Genomic DNA, 26,750 nt, shown 5'->3' on the forward strand with positions numbered 1-26,750 from the left:
AATTGCGGCAAAATATTGGACTGGCGAGTAAAATAAAATTTTAGAAAGGGACATCCTCGTTCCCCTTTACGGTCACATGTAAGGTAAAAGTCCCGGTGCATTCTTGCACCATGCAATGAGGCATATACAAGGGGATGAGGAGTGGTGTCCCACACATTCTTCGATCTCGGCACCTTCGGAGGTGGTGTGATCAGCATCACGCTCGGCCTCCTTTACCCCCAGGTACCTAATTTTATTTGAGGCTGGGTGAGCTCCAGAGAAGCTTTAATTATGAGGGGATAATTCCGGAAAAATTCCAAACTTAGATCATCCACCACGGGAATCGAACCCGGGTCTCCCGTGTTGCAGCCGGACGCCCTAACAACTTTTTTTTTTTTAAAAAAAACAGGAAAACCAATAAGCGGTAGCTTCCCCCTCAATTCTCTATTTTCTCATTTACACACTTACACAAACATCTATAGCTTACCCGGGATTCATACCCGAGATCCCTGGCGTCGTAGCGCGCCATGCTAACCACTTCACCAGAGAGGTCGATTAACCGATTAGACAACCCCGACTGCCTTACGGTCATATACCCCTCATGAAAATCCTGGACACTGCATGGATTGATTGATAAATTGATTTGCTTTAATTTACTTCGCTTTTTCTGCCACTTTTGGCTAATTTGCGAAGATGGGGATGAGTGATGATATGATGAAATTGATGAATGTACACTCACAAACATTAATGCCCAGGCCGGGATCGGAACCCGGGACCCCTGGCGTCGTAGCGGACACTGCATGGAGTTGTTGAGTTGTTGTAAGTCCACTTTATGCACATATAGGCTAATCGGGACTGGATCTACAGTTTATAGTAGGATCAGAATGTGCCTCCGCTGGAAATCGAACCAGGTTCCCTTGATTACAAGGGTACGTTACCACTACGCCATCGGAGAGGAAAATTTTCATTCACTCTGTATAACACAATTTAAAGAAAGTGCACTAGCAAATAATGTCGGATGGTAGAAAAACAAGATTTGCAACACTGCGATAACGATTTTATGAGGGGTGGATAGGCTATTGACCAAGTTGTGGCGAAGTAAACATCAGCTGTGTTACGATCGAATTAGTTCGCATGTTTCCCGTAGGAGACGGGAGTCGCTAGAATCACATGGAAGACAATGATTATGCTTTTTCTTCTTTTTCGTCTGTCACTTTTCCTTCCTTACTTTTTTTATTGCCGAATGACGCACTGGAAGATTGGAGGAAAAGAATGTCGGCCGTGACGTCAGCAGGAGGATATGCCTGTAGCTTTTATCGCAGTCGGCGGAAGGAGGTTGCAGAATAAACTGGTTCCACAGTACACCGCGAGCTGTTGCGAAGTGAATCCACACACTTTCCAGTTCTATCATACACGCACGGAGTTGTGTTACGTGGTGAAGATATGTCGGGCTTACTTTGCTGTTGCTGGGATAATGGAGAGAAGGTAAGCTGTTTATCAGTCCTGGTTTTTTTTTTTGCGTTCTCGTTTTTCTGAGTTTGTAGATAATTGTTGCTTTTGTGTGCGTGACAGTTGATTACACACACTGGACTTTTCTGTTGTGCACCTTTGCCTGTTGAAATATGTTTCTGAAACTAACGCTGTTACGGAAGAAATTCCAGTCATTTCTGGGTGTCGATTAGAAGTTATTTAGTCGAGTAATTGCATCTGCGAATTAAAAAAAAGTCTTCGCGTTTCTTGAAACCGGTTTGATGATGCACTTTCAAGGCTACTGCCACAGCTCACGACAGTGTTGCCAGATCTATTTCCGGAATTCTATTTTCGTGCTAGAAGTAATAGGTCCAACATAAAAATAGTATGTACGGCTTGTACTTAATGATCAACTCAAAATGCAAATGTTTGAAATTTATAATATATACAAAACACATCATTTGTACGATTGCCACCTCCTTCCACCCCTCTGTGGTGAAGTGGTTAGTGTAACACGCTACGAAGACAGGGTCCCAAGTTCGAATCCAAGGCAAGCAAGTACGTATTTAGGGAAGGGGTTCGGGGGTGGGGGGTCCGGAGACCCTTCTTCAAGTTTAATATGGAAAATATGCTTGTTTATCATTTGCCGTGTAATCGAGGTTTATTTATTTATTTCCACCCAAATTATTGGAAGCCAAGGATTATATTGGGATCATACAGCTTCAGTACAAGAAGATTACGCGCACATTGGCGTTAGGAGGAAGGGTCGAACCGATCCGTGGAACTCGCCCCCCCCCCCCCATGGAAATTGGCATCGTTCATTTCAAATTACTTTTACTTTTCGTAAACTGAATCTAACATCCTTTTTTGGTATTCAAACCGAGAGGTAGAAAAGATACATATTACACCCACCCACCCACCCACACACATACATGTGTATTTAGTGTGAAGGGCACGGGGGCATGGAACCCTTTCAAAAGCGATGACTTAAGTATCATGGACAATATCGATCAGTGGCGAAGCGTCCTATGAGGCCAGGAGGCCGGGCCTACCCACGCCATTACTCTTTGAAAGGTGTATTTACTTATTTTGTCAAAACACATGTAATGCAATGGAAAAGTTTGGAATTTTCATTTATGATAATTACAAAAAAATTCTAACCCTGTCCAGTATACGAACTTTCCACGGAGTGAGGCACATTTGCTGGGGCCTCCTCTCTTCACATTACGTCGTATGGTCGTATATGCGGGAAGCCTAATCTTACGAGTACTGTACGTATGCTTGATACGTGCTCCTGAGGCCGGCCTCGCGGTGTTACCCACTAGGAGGAACAGAATATCAGCAACACTGCATTTCCGCCAGGGTTGGAAATTTGTGGTGTACCGGCATTTTTTGTAAACATTAGCCTGTGTTCGTGCAGAGATATTTCTATTTCATTGTACATTCTCCATATTTTGTACGAAACTTAGGTTTTCCTTCCTTTCATCGACAAGTGTAAGTGAAATTGAAAATTACGGAGTACTGTAGTTCTGACTTCGTTTTCTGGTCAGGGTGCTGATGGTCTTGTCGATTCACCCAACACCGTAGCGTAAACAGAAAGTCTAAAGAACTTATATGTGTAGAGTAAGTCTTCATACCAAATAATGTAAATTAAAATGCTAGCTACGCCTTATATTTACAAAGTAGTTTTACTTTCACTGGAAATAGAATAATTCATTTTTATCGTGAACGGGGATTCCCTCTTTCTTTCCCCCTCTGTGAAAAGTTGCCTCCTGCTCAGGACGCTACAAGGGAGAGTGGCTCGGAGCGCGATGTTCGTGGCGGCTGGCGGTAGAGCTTTGTTTGTGATTCGTGTGTTGTGCAGCGATCAGATTTACGCAAGAAGTGCCGGACTGAAATGCAAGAACAATCGAGTTCTTAATTCAGTGAAGATGTAATCATCCGTAAGGTAGGACCCACTTTTGGTCTTTCATGTTTCCTTCTTATAACAATCATTTCTAAAATGTTTTCAACTATATTTTCCTTTGCAAGTAGCAGTGGCAAGTGACAGCAAAGTATTTAAAAAAATTCAAAGTTGTTGAAACGTTATTTAATGCGTTAACACTGTCGTTGAATAAATATTACAAGCAGACATTTTTTTATGCAGCCGACACAAGCGAAGAGGTAGGCAGTTTCGTTTACCCTGAAGGGATAACAAGAGAAGAGGTCGGTCAATGAGAGTACAATACAAGGGAAGACTTTTTTTTGGGTTTAGGACAAAGAGTTTCGTGTTATGGGGTTATTGCGCGGGCCATGTCTGTTTCAGGTCTGGCGGAACAGGCCAGTGTTGTCACATTGGATTGGCAGAAAAGAGCTGAATTGCACCTAAAAATTGGGATTCTATTCTCTCAAGCAACTACATTTATTATAACCTGTTTATATGTTACATAGTAACATGTCGTGTTGCCGGGTCCCAAACAAAGATCCTATGTTCTATTATCACGTAAAGGTGTCTACTAACACAAGGGGTAGAACAAACTAGGATGCGAAGTATACACACTGAATGAGAGAGGTCACCTTTACTTATGTTATTTCTTGAAAGCCGCGTGGTGGTCATCTTAACACGTTACGAAGCCAGGTGACCTAATTGTGGTCATGTCAATGTTTCCTGATCATCTTTAATTCATTCTCCATACATTCTCATCGTCACGATTTGCATAGAGCAGAACAAATAAGACGAAAATATTCAAAATTTAAATTATGTTTACTTACACATACAGGTGTTAGAAATTCATTTATGTAGAAAGTCAAGACTGCAATTAACTACAATCATTCCTTTAGTTAGACAACAGATAACAATGGTGTTTTCCTCGGTGCGAGGAAGTCTTGCTAAAAAAACTAAGTTGGCAGCAGTAGAACGTACCAAACTGACAGTCGCTGAAAGTGCGGAATTCTGTCGTCTTCTCACGGCACAAACGTCAGACTGACCCGAAAATTATGGGAGGGGGGGGGTGTTCTAGCCCTTTTCACCTCAATTGCAAAATAAATTTAGAATAAAAGTGATGAAGAATTGACAACAGGGCTCGAGAACGTCACGCCACTGGCAAGTAAAGAAGCGGCCTGGAGAGACATTGAACCACTCTCCATGACATAGCCCCCTCCCTTTCTTTTTACATATTTAAGCAACTAATGGAAATTGTCGCACTTTTGTGCCTACCCTGCTAGGAAATCTACGCTTCGCCACTGATATCGATAACATTATGTTACAACAAACAATCAATCCTTTACCAGATGGGAAAATAATAAGACAAAATGAAACAAAAATAATCGGTAATACATTTACGTACTAGACTTAAATAAGTTGACACCGGAAATCGGACCCCAGACCTGTTGGTTACAAGGCAATAATGTTAACTGGTGGACACAGATCGAAAACATTCCAGGTAAAATATTTCCTATGTTTGTGACAATTTTCCGTGACGGAATGAATTAGGGATGGGCGATATCGGAAATTTGATATCGTGGTATATGAAGAAAATATCATCACAGACGATACGATGGGATATTTTCTCCGTATCGTCATATCGCTCACAAGATATAATAAGATAATGTGATACAAAGGATCCCGATAGGATTATCTTAGTGGCATGCCCAATATTTTCGAAGGGGGGGGGGAGGGGGTACATATACTTTTTATACTTTTTTAAGCAGTCAGTCCTCATTTTGCCATCTTTTTCCTGCCGTTGACGTAACATTCATTTTCTCAGAATTAAGTAAAGCTACAAGCACGTAAGTAGAGCATCAACTTAAGTCTACAATTTTTTCCCCACTTGTCCCTCCATTTGCATGTTCTTGTCAACAATGAAACTATCATATCTGCTGATTGCTCTGAAACTACTACATACACAAATATATAATTTCATAAACTTAAATAAATATCGCTTACAGTCTTTCTTTTCCCGTCTGTTTGTCAATAGGTGCCATAAATTGAGAAAACACATTTGTAGGTAAAATCAGTGATGTGCGTCTACGCTACGCGTAAACAACGATAGTCTACATTCTAAACGTGGACTATTTTATACACGTAGATGATGTAATCTATGTGAACAACATGGCAAAAGGTGATAACTTAACAAAGGGCTCCGTGGAAGTAGAACAAAATTATACTGCGTACCAGTTGCTGATGTGTGACGCGAACTTTTCATACGCTTCCTTCCAAATTCGAACAATTTATCACTTAGGAAATGAACCTAACGTAGGAAATATTCTAGTGTTTTATGCGGAAAACACTAATTTTGCCTCACGACTGCCATCTGTTGTTTTTTTTGCATACTATTTATCTTCTTCCATCGCTGATGATAGAAGAGAAGAGATTCAGTTCGTTAGGAACAAATATAGTTGAAAATGTCCCTTTCCTTTCATGAAAGCCTTGAAAATGAATTTTAATGCACTTTACATTGTCTACGTAGTCTATGTAAACTACAACCCAATGTAATCTACGCGTAGATTACGTGTAGACAACGCATGTAGACGTAAACATATAGTATACTGCACAATACAGTGTTAGTTATCTTTGCATTGTTGTTATTTAGTCCCATGGCTCATCTCGATGATGAAGTTGAGTGACGATTAGATAAACATGATGTAGAGACAGTCAGACTGGGACTAAAGCCAAGGAACTTCGGCTGCATTAGTTACCTTCATTTAGCTATTTGTGATACTACAAATGGTGAAAATATAAAATTTCGTGGAGTGAAATAATTCAAATAATAATAAAGTATTGTCTAAATTATCGTTATTAACAATTCTTTAGAAGTTGCATCCAAGAAATCACGCCTATAGTTATGTTGGATCCGAACTACAAACATGTTACTTCCCTCTGGTGATCGACTACAAGAAACTTCACCACAATAACAACTAAACATAATAGTTGTAATAGCTATGTTTCAAGTTTGATCAAGTTTTACTACAGGCGTAAGGTCTATCAAATATTTATTTTAAGCTGAGAAAATTAATGTCGCCCTTGCTTTCGATGTTTTATCACAATAAGGCCACTTTTATAAGACAATGAGAAGGTAAATGCGAGAAAATATATTTAGTGCGTCACCTTCATAAATTGGGCAATTCCTAAATTGAGGATCTGGCAACCCTGATTGTGGAGCCAACATGTGATGGTTCAGCGCTATGTGCACGTGGGCTGGTGTAATGTTTCTGCGAATCGCTCATTACTCAATTCGCAACAAATGTCTGGCATTTCCGTTTAGTTGCGTTTATTCGGGACTCATTTTTGGCTAAACGGTAGTTGTGACGTGTCGCTGTCCTTGTAACGGGTAGTATTTGTTCCTGGAAGAGGAAATGGATTTGGGTGATTTCAGTGTTGCCAACCACCAAATACACAGACAAGCAGTGAAACAAAATTTTCACTATTTGAATGAAATGAATACATTGTATAATGTGGCGCTCCTCTAACTAAAACCCGTGTTAAAGACTACGATCAAAGTTCATTAGTAATTGCGTCTGATTAACTGATTATTTCTAATAAATTTAAAAAAGTTCAAAACTCGTCCTACGGGGTATTAACGCACTGAGAAAGCATGATAGCGCCAGTATCAAGTTCCGAAATTATGTAACTAATTCACGTCAGTAAATGAAACGATAATGAGGCACTTTACATTAATTTGGTGCGTTACATTGCTAAAGTCTTTTTACCAGAGGAAAACAATAAAACTTAGGTTTTTGCTGTTATCGGAAACAATAAACTTCGTGATCACTAGGTCTAGGATTTTTATTACCTAAAAATGACCAAAATATGCAAAATAAAAAGTGTTCTTATAACCTAAAATTATACGAAATATACACTCAACTTGTTGCCTCCGCACTATGCTGAAACTTGTCTACAAAGGGAAGTAAACAGTTCTAGCCCCCGCAGTTTTGGAACTCAATAGACGCCAGTAGTTCCTGCATCTTTAACAATCACGATAGCAGGGTTGTTCAAGGTCCGGGAATTGTAAATACAGTAGAAGAACGTCGTTTATCCGCACGTCAATTATCTGCACGCTCAAAAAAACAAGAGCGGTAAAAAAAAGACGATCAAATCTGTTAAAAAAAATGATTATTTTTCTTCATAAATAACACAGTACAGGTACAGTACTGTAATTTAGGCACGTACTTTACGTATATTACGAGTGTTTTCTCATGTCTTTTGTTTTCTTGTACTGTATGCGTATGTAGTACTTTGTACTGTATGTATAAAATAAACCTGTACTGTACGTGCTTTTCTTTGTTAAATGAACACATGTTTGATTATCCGCAAAACTCGTTATCCTCATAACTTTCGGTCCCAATTAATGCGGATAAACGACGTTCTACTGTATATTCAATCCCCGACCGAGAGATAAAATCATCAAGTGTAAATGGCCCGTAAAGATCCTTTTTATGTTTAAAGTTTTTCAGTTCGCTCCAGGAACATATTTTCAGGATGAATTTAAATACGGTCCAGGAACCTTTTTTCCGGATCAATTTAAATTACGGTCCAAGTTCCGTATTGAAATGAAACAATACGCAACTTGGACCGGATTTAAATTGTGCGAGAAAAGAGGTTCCTGTTCTTTTGCGGAACCCAATAGAACCCATTACAATTTATGTGTTCCTGAACGTTTAACAACTCTGCTTTAAACTGTAGGTCGAGTGCCAATTAGCCAATCCGAGCATAAATGTGAACTCAGAACACGCTTTGACCTTGTTTGACTTTGACAGTGGAACACGTTGAAGAGTCATTCCTTGAAGAACAATTCAGCTGCATTTCTAAATTCGTTACACACGTCATTTCTACAGCACATTGAGAAGATAAATAAACACGTTATTCAAGACAATAAAATAGCACGGGGTCGTCTTGTGGCATTGTTAACAATTTACCGTTACGGAGCTGGTGCACACGTGTGTTGAAATTCATAATAAGTGTATCCTTAAGGCCATTGTACGAGCATGTCTTGAACAAATCTAATTTAACGATTTTCATTTTCTGACACAGTATTATAGCACGTTCGTCAGCGAATTTGAACTCGTAGTAAAAATTCAATTTTGCTTCAGATCGTGCCAATCTTAAGAAATATAGAACTGACACTGATGACGGCGCTAGAAAGGGGAAAAGAGGGGTTCAGGTTCAAGGACGTATTTAGGGGGCCGGGGTCCAGAGGGTCCGGAACCCTCCCCCTACCCCAAAGACTTACCAAGTACTAAAATGAAATAATCAAAATATAACTGTTTAGAATTTGTTATGTAATCGATGGTTGGTTATTTCTGCTGATCTTATTGGAAGGCAAGGAATATGGCTCATACGGCTTGGAAGGACAGTTCCAAAGATTTATGATAATATCCATAAAATATTAATCAGCAAGTTTACTTTTCGTCCGTTGTAATAGGCAATTAAAAGTGGTACCGTACAGTTATTTATTATTGTATCGCCTATTGCAATTGGATCTAACTCCTTTTTTGCTATTCAATAAATATTCAATTATTTATCTATTTGACATTAATTTCCTTGCCAGAGCAGTTGTTTTGGCGATCTTAATTAACATTAATTAGGAATACATGCTGTTATATATCTTTTCTTTTACCATCTTTTTACCTTATTCATGTAATAATAATAATACAATATTAATTAATTTACGTATTTAATTAATATTACTTTAATATAATTATATTATTATTATTATTGAGACACTTGGTCGGAACTCTCCAAAATGTATTTCCAGATACCTGCCTGTCCTGGTCGACCTGTTTCCCCAAACTACAGCCTCCTCCCCCCCGCCCCCCTAGAAAACAAGAATTGATACAGCAGCGTACCAAGAATTTTATTGTGTGGGGAACTAAACTATGAATCTAATACGTATATCGTAGGAAACTTTGGCGTGCATTTATGGGCACGGGCCCTCCCAAAATTTCCACAAATAGCATGGCCTACAATGTAGAATCAAAGGTAGCAAATATTTATGTCTTGTAGGAGGAAGAATTTGAAAATAGCATTAACTGTTGTTGATTAACATACATTATACAAGGGAACGAAACCTAAGCCTTACGGAAAGGGTTTCTTATCAATGGCAGTAACGCCGACAAATATTAATCCTTGCCCGAAATTCTTATACGAGTAAGTGGATAGCGTCATATGATGAGCCAAATTTGGCATTTTACATGATTCTTTTAGTTGTTCTCCCCAATTTAACAAAGTTCCACATATTTGACAATAACACCGCGTAAGTGTCTTTATTTGTTGAAGTACCATGCTTTCTTCTGAAGAAAGTTACTACTGTTGTTTGTTGTTATATATTCATTTTTGATATCTCTTCTAAGATTGGAATAAGTTGCATAATATTCAAATTTACCACTGTTTATATTTTCAAGATATTTGCTTTTTGTGTTCATTATAACTTCAACTTTCTTGGCCATCGAAGGCAAATTCTCAGAAGCTCTACCAAGTTTCATATTATTTTCTAAAACTAAATTATCAGCACTAATAAAAATCTTAACAGATTCATCTACAACAGCACACGTTCAATGAAGACATATTAGACATATATAATGAATCACAATAAATATTATTACAATCATCTTTTGTATAACAGAAATCACTGTTTGCATTACCTTTGTTCAGAACATTACCCGTTTTGTTTCTTTGAATCAAGTTGAATGTGAATGTCAATGGGGAGGATAGTTGTCAATCTTAGATAAAATCAATATTGCTATTTTGTATTGTACACAAGTATAAATCCAGGACATGGTTCAGAACAGATGTATTATAAGATGCATTGAACTGATTTAAATTTGTTTGGGTATCTACTTCTACGATATTTTCTGCTTTCCTTTTAACATAAAAGTTAGTTCAAAAAATGTTGCCAGTTAATACCACCTATATTAAAATAGCTTTGGTGTTTGATTATTTTTTTTTTTGCAAGGCACAATGACGGTATTTAATAAATATCTCATAGTTAAAATCATAGGAAAATATTGAAGATGAAATAAAATTGCTTCAGAGTTGAAGGTTAAACTCTTTATCCACATAACGTTTGGAAAATATACTTCAGTTGTCGTAAAATAAATTGTATTTTTGACGAATAAAGCACAGCCATCACCACATTTTTTGGGGGGTAATATTCTAGTATCTGTTTTTTTCTGGTCAATCTGTATATTGGATCTAGGAGATGGGTGAAGTGTACACCAACTTTCAATTATTAATAACAATGATACTAATTCATAATGTTTGCACTTTTGCTGTGTCTTAAGATATAATCAATACAATCTATATTACATTTGTATCAAATCTTGTAACGGAAAGAGCTTTCTCCTTATCACCTTTCTTATAGAAAGGGGTACCTTGCACTAATTTCTTACCTTCTACCGTTTAATTATTTCTTTGCATCAGGAGTGTTTGGTTCATAATCCTGCTAGATATTCTACTAGAGAACTGACTGTGTGCTGTCCTAATCTTGAATCCTTATCAACTGCCGTTTTAGAGCCTTTTCTGTTTTAACTACCTTATTTGTCATTCTACTGACAACACAATGCTGTTTTGTTTTCCTTGCACTGGTTTCGATTCGATTGAAGTACTTGAGAAAAGGTTTGATTGATTGAATTCGCGTTTCAAGTCCACTTTATGCTTAGTAAGGCTAATCGGGACTGGACCTATAGTTTAAAGTGGAATCCGAATCACTATGATTATAACTCGGGAACCCTTGATCACAAGACGACGACGCTACCACTGCACCATCGGGGAGGCCACTTGAGAAAAGGAATGCTGCCGCAAGATTTTTTTCTTGGCTGGGGGATGGGGAGAGAGTAGGATTTCCTATCTTACTCTTCAGTCATAGAAACTTTTATTATTATTTAAATTTTTATTATTGATGTTATTGCTATTATTGTTGATATTGTTATTATTATTATTATTATTATTATAATTACTTTACGAATCATGAAGTTCAAATTGAATTGAAAATACGAGCTTGTATACAAGTTCACACTCGAGCATACTATTTAGGTAGAAACTGGATTCGTCTTGTTTCCTTTCCATAAACATCTATCACTTTGTTGTTGAATAGTTCTTTGTGACGAGGTGTGAATTATCAAGTTCAGATTCCAACTTCAGGAAATTCCAAAGGATCTTATTGGAATGAAGTTAATTCTCGATATTTTCTGCAACGTAAGTGTCTGAAATTTCTAGAGACCAAAAGTTTTTATTCCAGAATTGCAAAAACAATCACTTATAAGGGGGAATAGTGTGTAAAGCAGCCCAAATAGTACTGCCATAGAGAATTGTGGTACTGCTGCATTTAATCTGATAATGCCGTCTCAAATAATGCAGTCCTAGCTGGTAAGAAAACACTTCCGAGGTCTCCCTTCCACCCACACCTGCCACCTGCTTATCCATTGAACAAGATGCAAACAAGACATTGAATGTCCACGATCTACGCAAGCAACAAGAAGGGGAGGGGGGATATTTATATCAGTTGACATGATCTGGTGCTCGGTGGCAGAACGCATTAAATGCTCGACTTTCCCGGCTTCGATTCACGGTCTGGATATGGATCAGTAGCGTAGCCAAAAATTTCAAATGTGGGGGGGGGGGGGGGCAAAAGGGGGAAAGGTGGCGGGGGAATTTTAGGAACATAATTAAACAGTTTGCCCCTAAAACTATATGAAACATACCGGGTGGTCCAAAAGTCCCGGAACGGTCACATATCGTGAGAAATACACATCGAATCGGAAAACGAAAAAATACGTGTTTAATAAGTGAAAGAAAGCTATTCAATGATATCACACTTGATTCCCCACCACCACCCCTGGGGGTGGGGCGGGGGGCAACTGTAAAATTTTTATTGGAAACCCCATTTTGTATTGTAGAATTGGAGAGAGGACTTCCGAGTCCAACGAGCTATCAACCATTCTCCTAGCTCAATTAGAAACGGAGATATGGAAATTTTCAAAAAAAAAAAAAAAAAAAAAAAAAAAAAAAAATCAAAGGGACGCAAAATCCAGTCTCCGTCTTTGCAAACTGTTGAGAACCTCCATCGACCAGACACTAACCGCATTATCTTGTCTTCAAATCCCCGTTTCCCCAACTTTCCAAGCCCAGAAATAACCTAGGGCAGTAATATTTCCTGTTAATGTAGTAAATACCGAGGCCAGCAGACCGTGGAATTCCAAGAGTACAGCTTAATTCTACCCACCTTCCTTCCATGCACTGCGACCACTCCACCCATTCCATAAACAGGGATGCTATGACAAAGCATCCAAGTGTCAACTCGCAATGTATCGATGCCCAAATTTTAGTTATTATGAGACTTAGTCCTCGGACAATTTACGGAATATAAAGAGAAAAAGCATATGTGTCGCACTCGTTCTCGATCATCTCTCTCTAATTTAAAATCGAAAATTTTATTGAAATGGGGGGGAGGCTTGAGTCGGGTGAGCCTCCCTGCCTACGCCACTGGTATTCTATTTAATCTGATTATCACCCATCATGATCGTCGCGGTTAGCCAGCAGTCGCAGAAAAGTCATTCTGAATAACAAAAGAAAAACATACGTAACGTTAACAATTGATGAAATATAACACTAACTTTTTTATTTAAAAAAACAGAAATGTACTTTATGTAGGTCTACTACATAATCGAGACCGATTTACAGTTTAATAAAGAATAATTTCACTGTAACGTCAGCATACTAGGAAATGGAGTTTGGCTTTATGAAAGCAACACAGGAACTTTAGTGTACGTCTTTTTGTGCGAGTGGGTGGCGGGATCTGTATACGAAATGCGTGCACTTAATCTGTTCCATGAATTGGTTCCGATTCGAAAACAAGGGTTGACGTGTTGATCTTGTTATAATAACCCGTGGCTCGAAAGCCGTCGAAGGGCCTTGGCCTATCTCCAGACTGCCAGTCTCCCTCCCACAATCCTAGAGGTGTGGACCTCTTCAACCGGTAATGGGGTAACGTGGGGTCAGCACGTCGAACCCGCAGCCGTTATAGGAGATATCCGAGACCGGGTTACGCTACTCACTCGTAGCTCCCCGATTTCCAATTTCCTCACGATGGTGGGTTGCCACCGGTGCTATACACAGGCCGAGAACCCAGAGACTGAACCCAGGCGGACACGAACCCATGCCGTTCCGCAGTCGGAGTCCAAAGTACGGCGCCTTAGACCGCACGGCCACAGAGGAGGACGATCTTGTTTTAAATACAGCATCACAACTAATATGGGGACTCTAGAGACGAATCAAAACATAAAAGCAGCTCGATCTTCGTAGCGTATTGGACAACGTAATGCACTACAAACTCAAGAGTTACCAGTTCGAACCCTGGTCCGAGATGGATGATGTGTCCTATTACTATTTCTTCAATTTTTCCTCATTTTCGCGATTAACATAACAGGTAGAAAATCGACTTAATATAACTAAATTAGAAACGAATATATTTTTGCATTAAATATATATTATATCAAGAAAGTGTGGAACCCTAACTCCACACCTCCTATACGCCTTCATGGCGTGGTACAAAGCACAGGGGAGCACTTTACCTTTACCTTTTTTTAAAAATATTTTTGCTGCCTCAGTATCACTTCACGATCTTTCATTTGAAGGTTCTGGTTCGAGTGCTGGCTTGGGTGTCTTATCACCAATTTTATCCACTCATAGTTCATCCTCGTTGTAATTAACCAAGAATGGCAGTAAGAAGCGCCGTAAAATGACAAAAATGCCAATTCACAAACTAATATCTTTCTAGAGAGATACCTAGGAGAAGACATTATAAGTCTGTTGAAAGTCAAATGGTAGTAATGTGTGTCAGTGCAAAACTTTAAATATACACCATAATAATTAGCAATATGAATGGGAACCGTAATCTCTGTGAAGTAAAAACCTGCTATTTTCATAAGTCTATTCAAGAAAAAAAAAGTAGTTGGCGACACGTAGGTGGGGCGAATATTTTGCGGGGAACAGCCATTTTTTTCAGTCTCAAAACTGCACATTATTAATTTTTCATGACCTACTTCAACGCATTAAAAACTTAAGCCCAACAAAAATACAACTATCTCACTTTGTTCGAATTTCAAAATAATGGTTCTTAATGAATAGTTTTACTACTGATAATAGTGATAGGTCAACTAATATACTGTACGTCACTATAGTCTATTACATTCCAAAGAAGATAACATGCTGTGACTGTACTCATGACGTAATTAACACTGTCATTCAATACCAGTTAACACATTTTGCAATCTGACACATATTCTGAGATGTGTATATGAAACGGAAGAGATTTATAATAATTCATAGGAAATTGCTTATAAAAAAAAGGGGGGTGACGGGAAGGAAGTATATCTAATCTTATCGTAGGTAACTTACATAAACATTGACACATTTCCTGTACATCGCAACTTCCTGGCTTTCCATGGAAAACATTCACCTGCGTCCTGTCACCGTTGTGTTTCGTAGAAGGTGGTCACGAAAATTTTGTCAGGTGTCGTTTTTCGGAAAAATGTTATTCCAACAAGATTGTGGTTTTTAGGATACAGTGTGCTTTATTTGATACACTATTGTTTTTCTATTATCTCCATCTGAGCAGCTTAGTAGTACAGTGGGATCCATGAGTATTACCATGCAAATTGTCCGCACTATTTTCATTAATTTTTCTCTCACATCCTATGTGTTTTAAGCGATGGATTTTATGTATGCTGGTGCAGAAGTTGTTAACAGCTTGTTTTGAATTTTCTTTTAATTCTTTAATCTGTTATTGGGTCAAGTAAAATGCACGAACTTGGTGATGGACAATTTGCATGGTAATACTCACGGATCCCACTCTACATGGATGCGTAAAGTTTCAAACTGATTATTGATTGATAAAGCGTGTGGATTATCGATAAGCTTACGCTTAGTTTCAACTTCATGTAAACTACATTTCGAGAAATGAAGCTCGAAATATTTTATTTTGAGCGACAAAAGCGGAAAAGTACATATCAGATCAGGCAATAGTTATCAGTAGGGCTAGGAAGTTGATGAATAATATTTTTTTTTCTGGCCCTTGCAGACAACACAACATCTGATAGTAGTCGTTTCTCTACTCTTAGAACCAGAAATCGTTGTTTTTATTTTCTATTGTTTTGCATTTTCCTGCCTCTTTCCGCTTTTAGGTAATTTTTCAGTACTTTTTTGTCGTTTCGTTGATTTTTTAAATCCTTTTTAGGTTTATTTTTGTTCGTTCCCTGTTGTTTCATGCTTTTTCTAACATAACTTCCATATTTAAATTTCCTAACAACTACACAATTCATCGAAAAATAGGGTCAATACAAACTTCAAACACTTTGAAGTTCCTTGCTGTGGTTTTAACCACAAGAAATTATAATATAAGGCACGCGTATCGTGCAAGCTCAACTATCAGAGGTGAATTACTTATACAGAAATACCTTGCGGTGTATTTTATGGGGAAAAAATATATTAAAGAATAAAATGAAAACTATATTGGCACTTAATTGCTTTTTACCCTTTGCTTCGATAGTTTAAACTAGCAAACAATGAGTTTTATCGAAGCACTGAACTCTCTTCTAAGCTTTCATTTTGACAGCTAAAATTAAATTTAGGTTATTTTTTAAAAAATTGTAGGTCATTTTTTAATAATTTCAAGGTCATTCTACAGGCCAATTGTAGAGATTTCATGTCATCAACGTCCGAACCCTAATTATGAAAAACCAAAATTTATGTATCAAAAAATTGTATTGTAGTTGTAACGTCGTCATTTTCCGATCAAAGAGTCCAAGGTTTGGTACCCTCTGAAGGCACATTGTGGTTCGAATCCCACATAAGACTGTAGGCTCAGTCTCCATTATTTCTTTACATCAAGCAGTTTGTGTATCCTTGACAAAGAAGAACCCTCAGTGTATGGTTCAAACGAACGTGTGTTTCATTGAATACAATTACTTCCTTAATCAGTTAGAGGGGGGAGATTAACTGTAAGTTTTATGAAAAAAATATATAAAAACAATCAATGTATTTAATTTTATAGCGAATATTCTTCACTTGAAACACTTTTTGACAGCATTGATACTATTTATATTTTGAGCCTTGGCAACACTGATTGAAGTTAGGCGCGATTTGAAGTTTGCACGGAATCGTCTGGCATTATTGACCATAACGTACTTCAAATGTTTTGTCAATAGCTTGATTTGTGTTGTTTATGTTGCCTTGGAGATTGCGCGACAACAATAAAATAGAATTAACTCGTGAACATTTTCGTGCGATGATTTTTTACGATTTTCGACGTGGATTATCAAGACAAGAGTGCATCGATCAACTTACTTCCACATTTGGCGACGAAGCCCCATCCTTTGCCACTGTGAAACGCTGGTATAACGAATTTAATCGTGGCCGCCATTCGCTCACCGACGAGATTCGCGAAGGTCGTCCAAAATCAGTTGTTGTTCAAGAAAACATTGATGCTAAGCAAAACATAATACTGCAAGATCGTCATGTGACATACTGTGAGATTGAGGAAACCATAGGCATTAGTTCCACCAGCATATATAAAATATTACATGATCATTTAGCTGTGAGAAAGGTATGTTCTCGTTGGATCCTACACAATTTGACAAAAAGTCATAAATACGCTCGCGTCAATTGGTGCAAACAAATGCTCAATAAATACAATCGTGGTGCTTCAAAAGACGTATATAAGATTGTAACAGGTGACGAATCATGGATATATGCATATTAGCCGGAACGTAAACAGCAGTCGACTGTATGGGTGTTTCAAGATGAACCCAATCCAACAAAAGTTGTTCGCGCTCGAAGCACATCGAAACAAATGGTCGCCTGTTTTTTCGGGAAAACTGGTCATGCGGCAACTGTGCCTTTAGAGGAACGTAGAACGGTCAACTCTGAATGGTACACAACAATTTGTTTGTCAGAGGTCTTCGGTCAAATACGGAAAACAAACAAACGCCGTCGGATCATTCTTCATCAAGACAATGCCAGCTGTCACACATCTCGTCTAACAACCGACTTTATGAACAGTCTAAAAATCGAATTGATGGGTCATCCGCCGTACAGTCCTGATTTGGCACCCAACGACTTCTTCTTGTTCCCGAATGTCAAGAATAAATTGCGTGGACAACGATTTTCGTCTGCGGAAGATGCCGTTGATGCGTTCAAAAACCATATTATGGAGGTGTCTCAAGAAGATTGGAAAAACTGCATTGACAAATGGTTCGAACGAATGCAAAAGTATATTGACCATAAAGGAGAATTCTTGGAAAAACAATAAAGCAGTTTTCAATGCCAAATTCCTGTTTTTTCATTGTTAGGCTCAAAATATAAATTGTGACCCTCGTAGTTTCCGATATAATTTCCAAGGTGCCTGCCCTGGCAGAAGAACTTCATTTTGGGAGACTTTTAATACGTTAGTCTGGTGACTAAATAGTAGCCTACATACGAGTTCATACGTATATACCAAGTCTCTTGCTTATCATAGTTTTAAAAATTAAAATTCCTAAATTATGTTAATTAACCATTTGTGTTTTTCAAGAAACATTTGCAATTTTATTTCGAATCGGCAGCGTACCGGCTAGGGGTATGGATAAATTTTATATCGATACTTTGTCAGTATCGGGAAAAAAATCATATATGTCAATTTCTAATACACACACACAATACAGCACTTTTCGGAGAAGATAGGTTCAAGTAATACTTCGTAAGTTAGTTTGTGCAATATATATATATATATATATATATATATATATATATATATATATATACACACTTTATTAATAATCTGAGATACTTAATAATACTGAAGTGTTTTCAAACATGTACATTTCTAAATATGTATCTATATTTCTTTCCTTAACGAGAACAACGGCCACTTCAGAAGTAAACTGTATCTAGACTAGTGCTGGAAACAAGATATCGCCACCAACAATTCTAAGGTGGGCACAAGTGTTCTTACGTGAGTTCGTCTTCTTGGTCCGATTGGCCTAAAGTGTCGAAAAAATATAAAAGGTGCAACATTAAAAATTATTTATTTTTATTCTTGCATGTGAAGAATGTTCTACTCGTACTACCACGTACCCCTGCCAGAAAACATTACTGTATATTTCTATGAATAGTAACACTGATAACCCTTGTTTCCATCTATCTATATAAAAATGTATTTATGTTTGTTCCGGCATAACTCTCGAACGCCTGGAGCAATTTGAACCAAACTTGGTACACGTATGAGTTATAATCTGGAGGTTAGACACCCCTGGCACCTCTAGGGGTGGGGGTGGGAAGAGGGTGGCATGTAGAAATAGCTAATCGAAAACGACCGATGTTAATGTGGAATCCATAGTTTTCTGGGTCGCTAAGATGAATAGTGACACTCCCAATGCCGTTCAACTCAAAGTTCATCACCTTTCGGCATGGGGGGTGAGAGGGGGTGAAAAGTAAAATGTCAAAAATGACCTAACTCACTAACGCCTGGAGTAATTTAAACCAAACTTGGTACACATATGATGTACAATCTGGAAAGAAATACTAGTTACATTTTACACTATAGTTAAAATTCATTACCTATTTTCGTATCCAATAAAAGATTTTGATAAATAAATACCCTGGCAACGCCGGGTAATCAGCTAGTGTTTAGTAAAACACTCAAAATTGTGAACAAAGCAGAAATTATTGTAAAATAAAACACAATCTTATATCAAGGTCTTCCTCAGACTCTGAACTTAATTAAAATGAAAACTTGATATAAGGTTGAAACGTCACGTTTACAGTGTTACATTTTACAATAAATTCTGCCTTGATTTGTATGAATGTACGTATCAGGATTGTTATTCATACGAGATGAAACTTGACAGTGTCTCGTCTCTTCCTCGAGTTGTAAATACGTGCCTTTCTCTATCTCGTCTCTGTCTCGAAGGGCAAGTCTCGGTATTATCTGGACTCTCAAGACATATGCAACATGACACCGCACCAACTTTTACAGCGTGTAGAGATCATTCGGGCAAACAACTTTTAGTGAAAACCTTTTCTTTCTTTTTTAATTTTATGACTAGTTTCGATGCTACGAACCCTCGAAAACAATTTTTTATCCTGAATGTATATGCAAGCACGCAATATACTTTCACAATTGTCACTCATGGATTTATTTGTACTTATGGCTAATATGAATATAATACAAAAATTCATATAATTAAAGGGCTCGGTGTAAAACGTGGTAAGTGACATTTTCGTCATTAAGAAAAAGGGTTATTATAAGCTATACTGTAGATAAATTGTTTTCGTGTTGTGTTTATCAATTTCAGAAGGCTTTATTGAGTCCAATGCAAATTATATGACATAGCAATTTCACTCGAAAATTGAAGGATGGCACATTTTACTTTGTAACTCAAAAATAACCAAAATTTCACTTACCATGTTTTACACCGGAGCCCTTCATATTAATGTAAATAATCAGGTAGATATACATCTGGCAGACTCCATGTCCGAAAAAGTCGTATAGTAAAGTAAATGTGGCCTAACTTTTTGAAGTAAATTCAAATCTCGAGCGAGGCCGAGAGTCTCAGATCTCGTCTCGAAATTCTAGATGATACAGACATTATTCAGAGACTTGTTTCGTTTCGGTACAATCCCTAATTAAGGTTGTTTAGAAATTTCTGCATCGCTAAATTGATAGGTAGGTTTCCATTGGAGCTGATTGTTTACTGTTGTTGTATTTTCCGTTAAAAATGAAGGAAGCAATATTACAATGATAAAAGTGATAATGTAAAGAATGTAGTGCTGAGAGAAGAATGGATTTCCGATTGATTGATTGATTGATTTTGTTTATGTTACTTCGCCTTGTGCAACTTTTGGCTAATTTGCGAAGATAGGGATGAGTGATGATATGATGAAATTGATGAATGGACACTCAGAAACATCCATGCCCAGGCCAGTATTGGAACCCGGGACCCCTGGCGTCGTGGCGCGATGTGCTAACCACTCCGCAACGGGGACCGGCGAGTGGATTTCCGAGTTAGAGATCTTGATATAGCACGGTTTGAAAATATCACAAGAGTTTAAGATTTTATTGGGCGAGAGGAAATGGGAAAAAAAACTTTTTTTTTTGTTCTAGTTAATAATTTACTATTTTTTTTTACCTCTGAGTCATTCCATGCGAAATCAACACAGCCCCCAACCTGACCAACTCCGATTTTCATGAAATTTGGGGAGTTGAAACTATGCATGTAACTTAGTAACTATGAAAATTTTTAGTCTCTTGCGTCGTGTAATTGTTAAATTATTCAAGGTCAAAGTTTGCAAAAATTGCCCTTTTTGAGCCCACTTAGCTATACTAAATGTGCTGTAACTCCGCCATTATTTTGCTTAGTAATCTCAAATAAAGCTTATTGTACAGGGAATTGAACATGCTTTCCAGTGATATATAACAAGCCTACCTTTGGATAAAAATATAATTTTGTCACGTGACCTTGACATTTTCCCTTGAATATCTCAAAACATGTCATCACCAAAAATTGTGAAAAAAAATATATTTGTTCCCTCATTCCATATTCCAAAACATATCAAAAAATCATTCTGGGACTGCAATGGGATCAGAAAATACAAAATAATATGTGTAACTATGTGACTGATAAAAGCCTCATTACATGAACTATGACGAGTCAAAAGTCCTTTACCACCCCCTACAAAATGTAAAGGAGTTATCTTGGTCATGAAAGAAATAAGATATATCTAGCTGTGTGTGTGTCACGCAGGTCCGGCATATTGTTGATCGCCATATTGAATTCAACGCAAAAATTTCAAAGGAAAGGGGGTGATGTGATATATCAAATCAGGCTAGAATTTCACGAGAAATGAAGCGGCGAAGGTTTTTCCAATTTATTTTTAGGCATCAAAACGTTATACGCATATATCTTTCACTTACGATATATGCACATTATAGTGTTGTCAATATTCCTGTGAGCACACTCGTTGACGTCTCTCACACTCACATAGAACATTAGGCAATGTAGCAGGTGCAACATCATCGCAAGCAGCAACTATGCCTTCTCTCAGATGGTCAAAATCAGGGACTTTTATTGCATACACCATTCTCTTCAAATGTTTCTGAAGGTAAAAGTCCTCCTAAGATGTTAGATCTGGGGAATGTGCAGGCCTTTTAATAGATCCCCGTCTGCCCATCAATCTACCTAGAAATTTACCATGAAGAAATTGCTAAAATGTTCACATAGTGTGGTCACACACTGTCCTGTTTCAAAACTCTAGAAAAGTGCCATATCCCGTAAGCAAGGATGAAAAACCTGTTCACTTAACACATCCAAGAAGCCCTCACCATTTAAGATTCCGTTGTTGAATATGGACCAACCATTCCCGTTCTCCATACACTATACCACATCATTAGCTTACCAGCAACAACCATTCAGCTGGGATCTGTCTACTGTAGATTATCAAATCACAGGTATTGCATATAATTTTTATTAAAGTGTCACGTAATTGTTTGAGATACTTTTCCCAATATTCTCCACTATTCAAGTATTTGGTGACTGTTGCTGATTAAAATCATATGCAATGGTGCGTATACTTCTTTCCCAAGATGTCAGCGTGATCTCGACGAGTTCCTAACACGTTAGAAGCATTCTTAATACTTTGTTTTTAACACCTCGAAAAGGAGAAAATGGTTACAAGCATGCAGTAATAACTTTTTGCTGGTTAAAGATACTTTGGAAACACCTTCGCCGTTTCATTTCTCGTGAAGTTCTAGCCTGATTTGTATATCACTTCACCCCCTTTCCTTTGAAATTTTTGCGTTGAATTCAATATGGCGGTCAACAATATGCCGGACTTGCGCTTGACACACACAGCTAGGGATCTCTCTGTGCCTAACCTATGTCTTTCATGACCAGGATAACTCCTATACATTTTGTAGGGGGTGTTAAGGGACTTTTGACTCGTCATAGTTCATGTCATGAGGCTTTTATCAGTCACATAGTTACACATATTATTATCTTCTGATCCCATTGCAGTCCCAGAATAATTTTTTGATATGTTTTAAGCCCCTATCACACGGAACTGGATTTCTAGTTGGAATGCCCTAGTTGGCGATGAACTGACTTTCTGGGTAGTAATCATGGCCGCCTGGCTGACTGCTTGACTGGTTTTGAGGAATAGGACATGTTCTAATTGCTACTAACTTCTACGACTAGATTCTGTGGAACAGCCAATCAGAGCAAAGTTTGGCCATGTGAAGATTTTCTGTGAGTTTGTAAAGTAGCCTTTTTTTCTGTGGCTTCCGAGTGCATACAACACGAAAGGCATGTTTACAATTGAAAAAGCTAAAATATTCTTCCGTACGTGTATAGTAAACGTTGTAAAGTTTGTATTTTATCAGCGCCGTTCTTCTCTACCTAAAACCATTTAATGCGATGCGATATTCCTCTCGGTTGGATAGTTATCGTATTTTAAAAGTGTGAAGTGATACGTTGTTTACATCTCGCGCGGCCGCCATTATGGGAACGAAAGACTATCGACAAGTACGGTATAACAAGTACCGTGTGAGGCGAAAACTAGCAAATGGGTAGCCAGTGCAGCGTCAACTAGAGCATTCCAACTAGAAATCCAGTTCCGTGTGACAGGGGCTTTAGAGTATGGAATGAGGGACTAAATATATTTTTTTCATAATTTTTGGTGATGACATGTTTTGAGATATTCAAGGGAAAATGTCAAGGTCACGTGACAAAATTGTATTTTTATCCAAAGGTAGGCTTGTTATATATCACTGGAAAGTATGTTCAATTCCCTGTACAATAAGCTTTATTTGAGATTCCTAAGCAAAATAATGGCGGAGTTACAGCACATTTAGTATAGCTAAGCGGGCTCAAAAAGGGTAATTTATGCGAACTTTGACCTTGAATAATTTAACAATTACAAGACGCACGAGACTAAAAATTTTCATAGTTACTAAGTTCCATGCATAGCTTCAACTCCCCAAATTTCATGAAAATCGGAGATGGTCAGGTTGGAAATTGCTCATATCTGTGTTGATTTGGAATGGAATGACTCCTCTACATTCTAATGGGTTCTATTGTGTTCCGCAACTGGACCAGAACCTTTTTCCTCGCAGAATTTAAATTTGGTCAAGTTGCGTATTGTTTCATTGAAAAAGCTTCCTGGACCGCACTTAAGTTGATCTGGTAGTAAGGTCCCTGGACCGTATTTAAATTGATCCGGAAAAAAGGTTCCTGGACCGTATTTAACCCTAGAACAGGAGTGCCAGCATTTGTTACACTATTAGTCGTGCGCTGGCTATGTAGCCCATTACTTTTATTTTTTTAAAAAATCGAGAATTAATTTCAAAATTAAATTAAAAACAGTTTCTCCACAATTTTTTGACCTTTCGAACATGCTGTATGGTGATTTCAACTACTTTTTTTAAAAAAAAATAGAGTTTGGTTCCAAAGAATCTTAATGCGTGAATTTTTCAAAAAAGTTCATTCAATTTTAAAGTCCAGTAAAACAATTATGATAAAAGACACTTAAACGGTTTTCACATATTTATTACATAATTTTGTTAGCATCAATTTAGTAAAGACAATTGTGTACAAAAATTTACAATAAAATCACAAATATTATGTATTCATCGTAATGTGAATTGGATATTGGGATCAAAGGGAAAACATTGTATAAGAATGACTTTGTAGTCCAAATTATCCGATTTAAGTTCAAGCTCTGTGAGAAAATACAAAAGCACTCAAAATAGCATTTTGGAAAGGAATTTAAAAATAAAATTTGCATGTAAAAAACACTAGATTAATCCAAACTCAAGTCCTATTTTCTTGTGTGAATGCAAGGTAAGCACACAGTAGCAGTATTTTAATTCCAACCTTTTTTCTTGCATCCCTATGAAGAGAAACCCTTTCTTTCATAGATCAATTTAAATATTAGTACGCACGGTGATACGTAATTTTCAAAATGTTACTGTCGAGAAAAAGCTCATAACACTCAAGTTCAGGCTGTTTTTTTTTATTGCTTCCCCTTGTGCTCCAGGCAAGCGAAAAACTATATTGTGTGATCATGTGTAGACGTAGGGTGTTTCCAGGGATGTGTTTCTTTTCATTTAAAATTGTCTTTGGGGAGAAATTATCAACTCAAATTGACTCCATATTCATCACTGAATGCCAGCCGATCGCTCTGATCTATGTCCGAGTGGTGAGCCTCCTCACTGACGTCTTCATCTTCCCCATCAGGGGTGCCCACAGAAAGGATTCATGACACGCCTGCGTCATGGGAATTTTTTGCGGGGGACCAAAATTTTCTATATATCTTAACATAAACATGGGAGGGTAGTTTCTTTGATTGACTTGTTATTGATTCTTAGTTATTTTTACTATGTAGTTTTTCCACCTACCTGTGGTTGATCGCGGTAATGGTATTGAAATGAAACACCACCACCTCTTATACCCTTTGAATCGGTTCGGAAAGGAGAGGGAGTGGATCTGTTGTTAGTTAAGCAGACAAACTCAATACACTAACAATGACAGAGAACCTGAACAGATGTGTACGTACGTTTTATGTTAGCTTCCATGAAAGTGAGCCTAAAGTAACTAAAGTAAAGATACCTATATTGCTTAAATATGTCTGTGTTATGTTGTTCCGCAAATTTTGTCTTACGAAATTAATTTGAGTAAATAAGTCGACATAAAATGAGTGTGGGGGAATGTTCTACCTTTTTTTTTGGGGGGGGGGGAGTGCGTCATAGGCCTTTAGGGGGATGGGCAACCCCTGTTTCCCATCATCATTATCACTTGTGATAACGTCTTCACCTTCCGAGCTGTCGTGAAGCCATTGTAGAATACATTGCTTATCACTGGAAGCAGTTCATATTGATGGTTTATATGCTTCTTCCTGAATGACACGCATACGCGTGCGCAATTGCGCAAACCCTCTGATTTGGGGGGGGGGGGGCAAAGCCTTGATGAAAGTTCAGTCGGAAAAGAAAAACACCACTTTATCTCACAGTTTGTTTCATTGCAATATATATATATATATATATATATATATATATATATATATATATATATGCAGCAACAGAGAGGCAACATAACGAATAAATAAATTGTCTCTGATATATGCCGCGCTTCTTTTCCTCCAAATAATTGTGTTCATGCATTTAAAAAAAACTGTTTAGCAGCAAGAGTCTGAAGTACTTAGTAGCTATAACTTGTCTCTGGTAATTTACAATGCATTACAGAAAACAAGAAAATTGCGAGCGAACACCGAGCTAGAAAATTGTTAGATCCAAATTTTTGGAAACTGAAAACAACTGAAAACAATAATATGGCACAAAAATGTCCATGGGGTGCCATGGCATTCTCTTTCACAATTTTCTTCATTTAGATTGTTCGGCGCCCAGGCCAACTTCCACTGCCCCTTATCTACAACTCTGAACTTGAGAAGACTGTATGAAAAGGAGAAACTGCGAGCGAAGCGAGCAAGAAAAGTTTACGAAATGTATTTTTATTTTTATAAAATTTGATACCTAGGGGGGCAATTTCTCTTTGTGCTCTTGGCCGTCTGGAAGAAATAATGCAAGAAAGACGTAAAAACTAAAGCATCTTTAGTGTCCTTTTGTCCTACTACTCTTAGATTCTACTAGTCTTGCTTTCTTTTACCTCAATGTTTGCCCCCTTGCCTCCCTAGAATTGATTTCCGTCCAAGGTTGGGAAGGGGCAATGCTCATTGCCCCCCTGTGGTTGCGCCACTGCACCCCCTTCCCCCGTAGTTGCTCTGAACTTGAATCGACTTGAAAATGCTATATTTTCTTTTAGAGTATAATATCGTTTAATAACAGCGATAAGATTCCTCTACACTAAATTTCTAGGTGAAAGTATAATAATATAGGGACATGGAGATCTGGAAGGTGGAGCAAGGATGGCCACCCCCCCCCCCCTTAGAAATCGTATGTCAAGCGTAAAGTATATATTTCACACGTATGATTTGATTTCAGCTATAGTAATTTACATTAATGCAAAAATTTCAAATTCAGTTGTTGTTTTTTGAGGGGGCAACACTATTATCGGTGTAATATACCCCATGGAAAAATACCTTGCTTGATGATGACGTCCATGATTAGGGGGGGCAACTGCCTCCCCTTGCCCCCCCCCCCGTGCGCACGCCTATGATGACACGAATAGGCGCACGGGCTACAGATGTAGTCCAGGCCCTAACAACGCAGAGCCCTTAACACTTAGAAGCGTGTTAGAACACTTTACACTTAGAAAGAGAGAAGGTAGTAAGGTACTGA

The 26,750-nt window shown here is 37.9% G+C and overlaps 1 protein-coding gene across 1 annotated transcript in view; it reads left to right on the plus strand.

Moving 5' to 3' along the window:
- Positions 1-1,187: 1,187 nt before the first annotated feature.
- LOC146002570 (uncharacterized) overlaps positions 1,188-26,750 on the plus strand; it is a 28,638-nt gene continuing 3,075 nt past the window's right edge. Inside the window, exon 1 of the mRNA XM_083140511.1 lies at positions 1,188-1,464. Coding sequence (XP_082996637.1) covers positions 1,423-1,464 — 42 coding nt within the window. The 5' untranslated portion in view covers positions 1,188-1,422. The remainder of the gene's footprint in view (positions 1,465-26,750) is intronic.

The sequence above is a fragment of the Lepisma saccharinum genome, chromosome 18, assembly GCF_977018435.1.
Source record: "Lepisma saccharinum chromosome 18, izLepSacc3.1, whole genome shotgun sequence".
NCBI lineage: Eukaryota > Metazoa > Arthropoda > Insecta > Zygentoma > Lepismatidae > Lepisma > Lepisma saccharinum.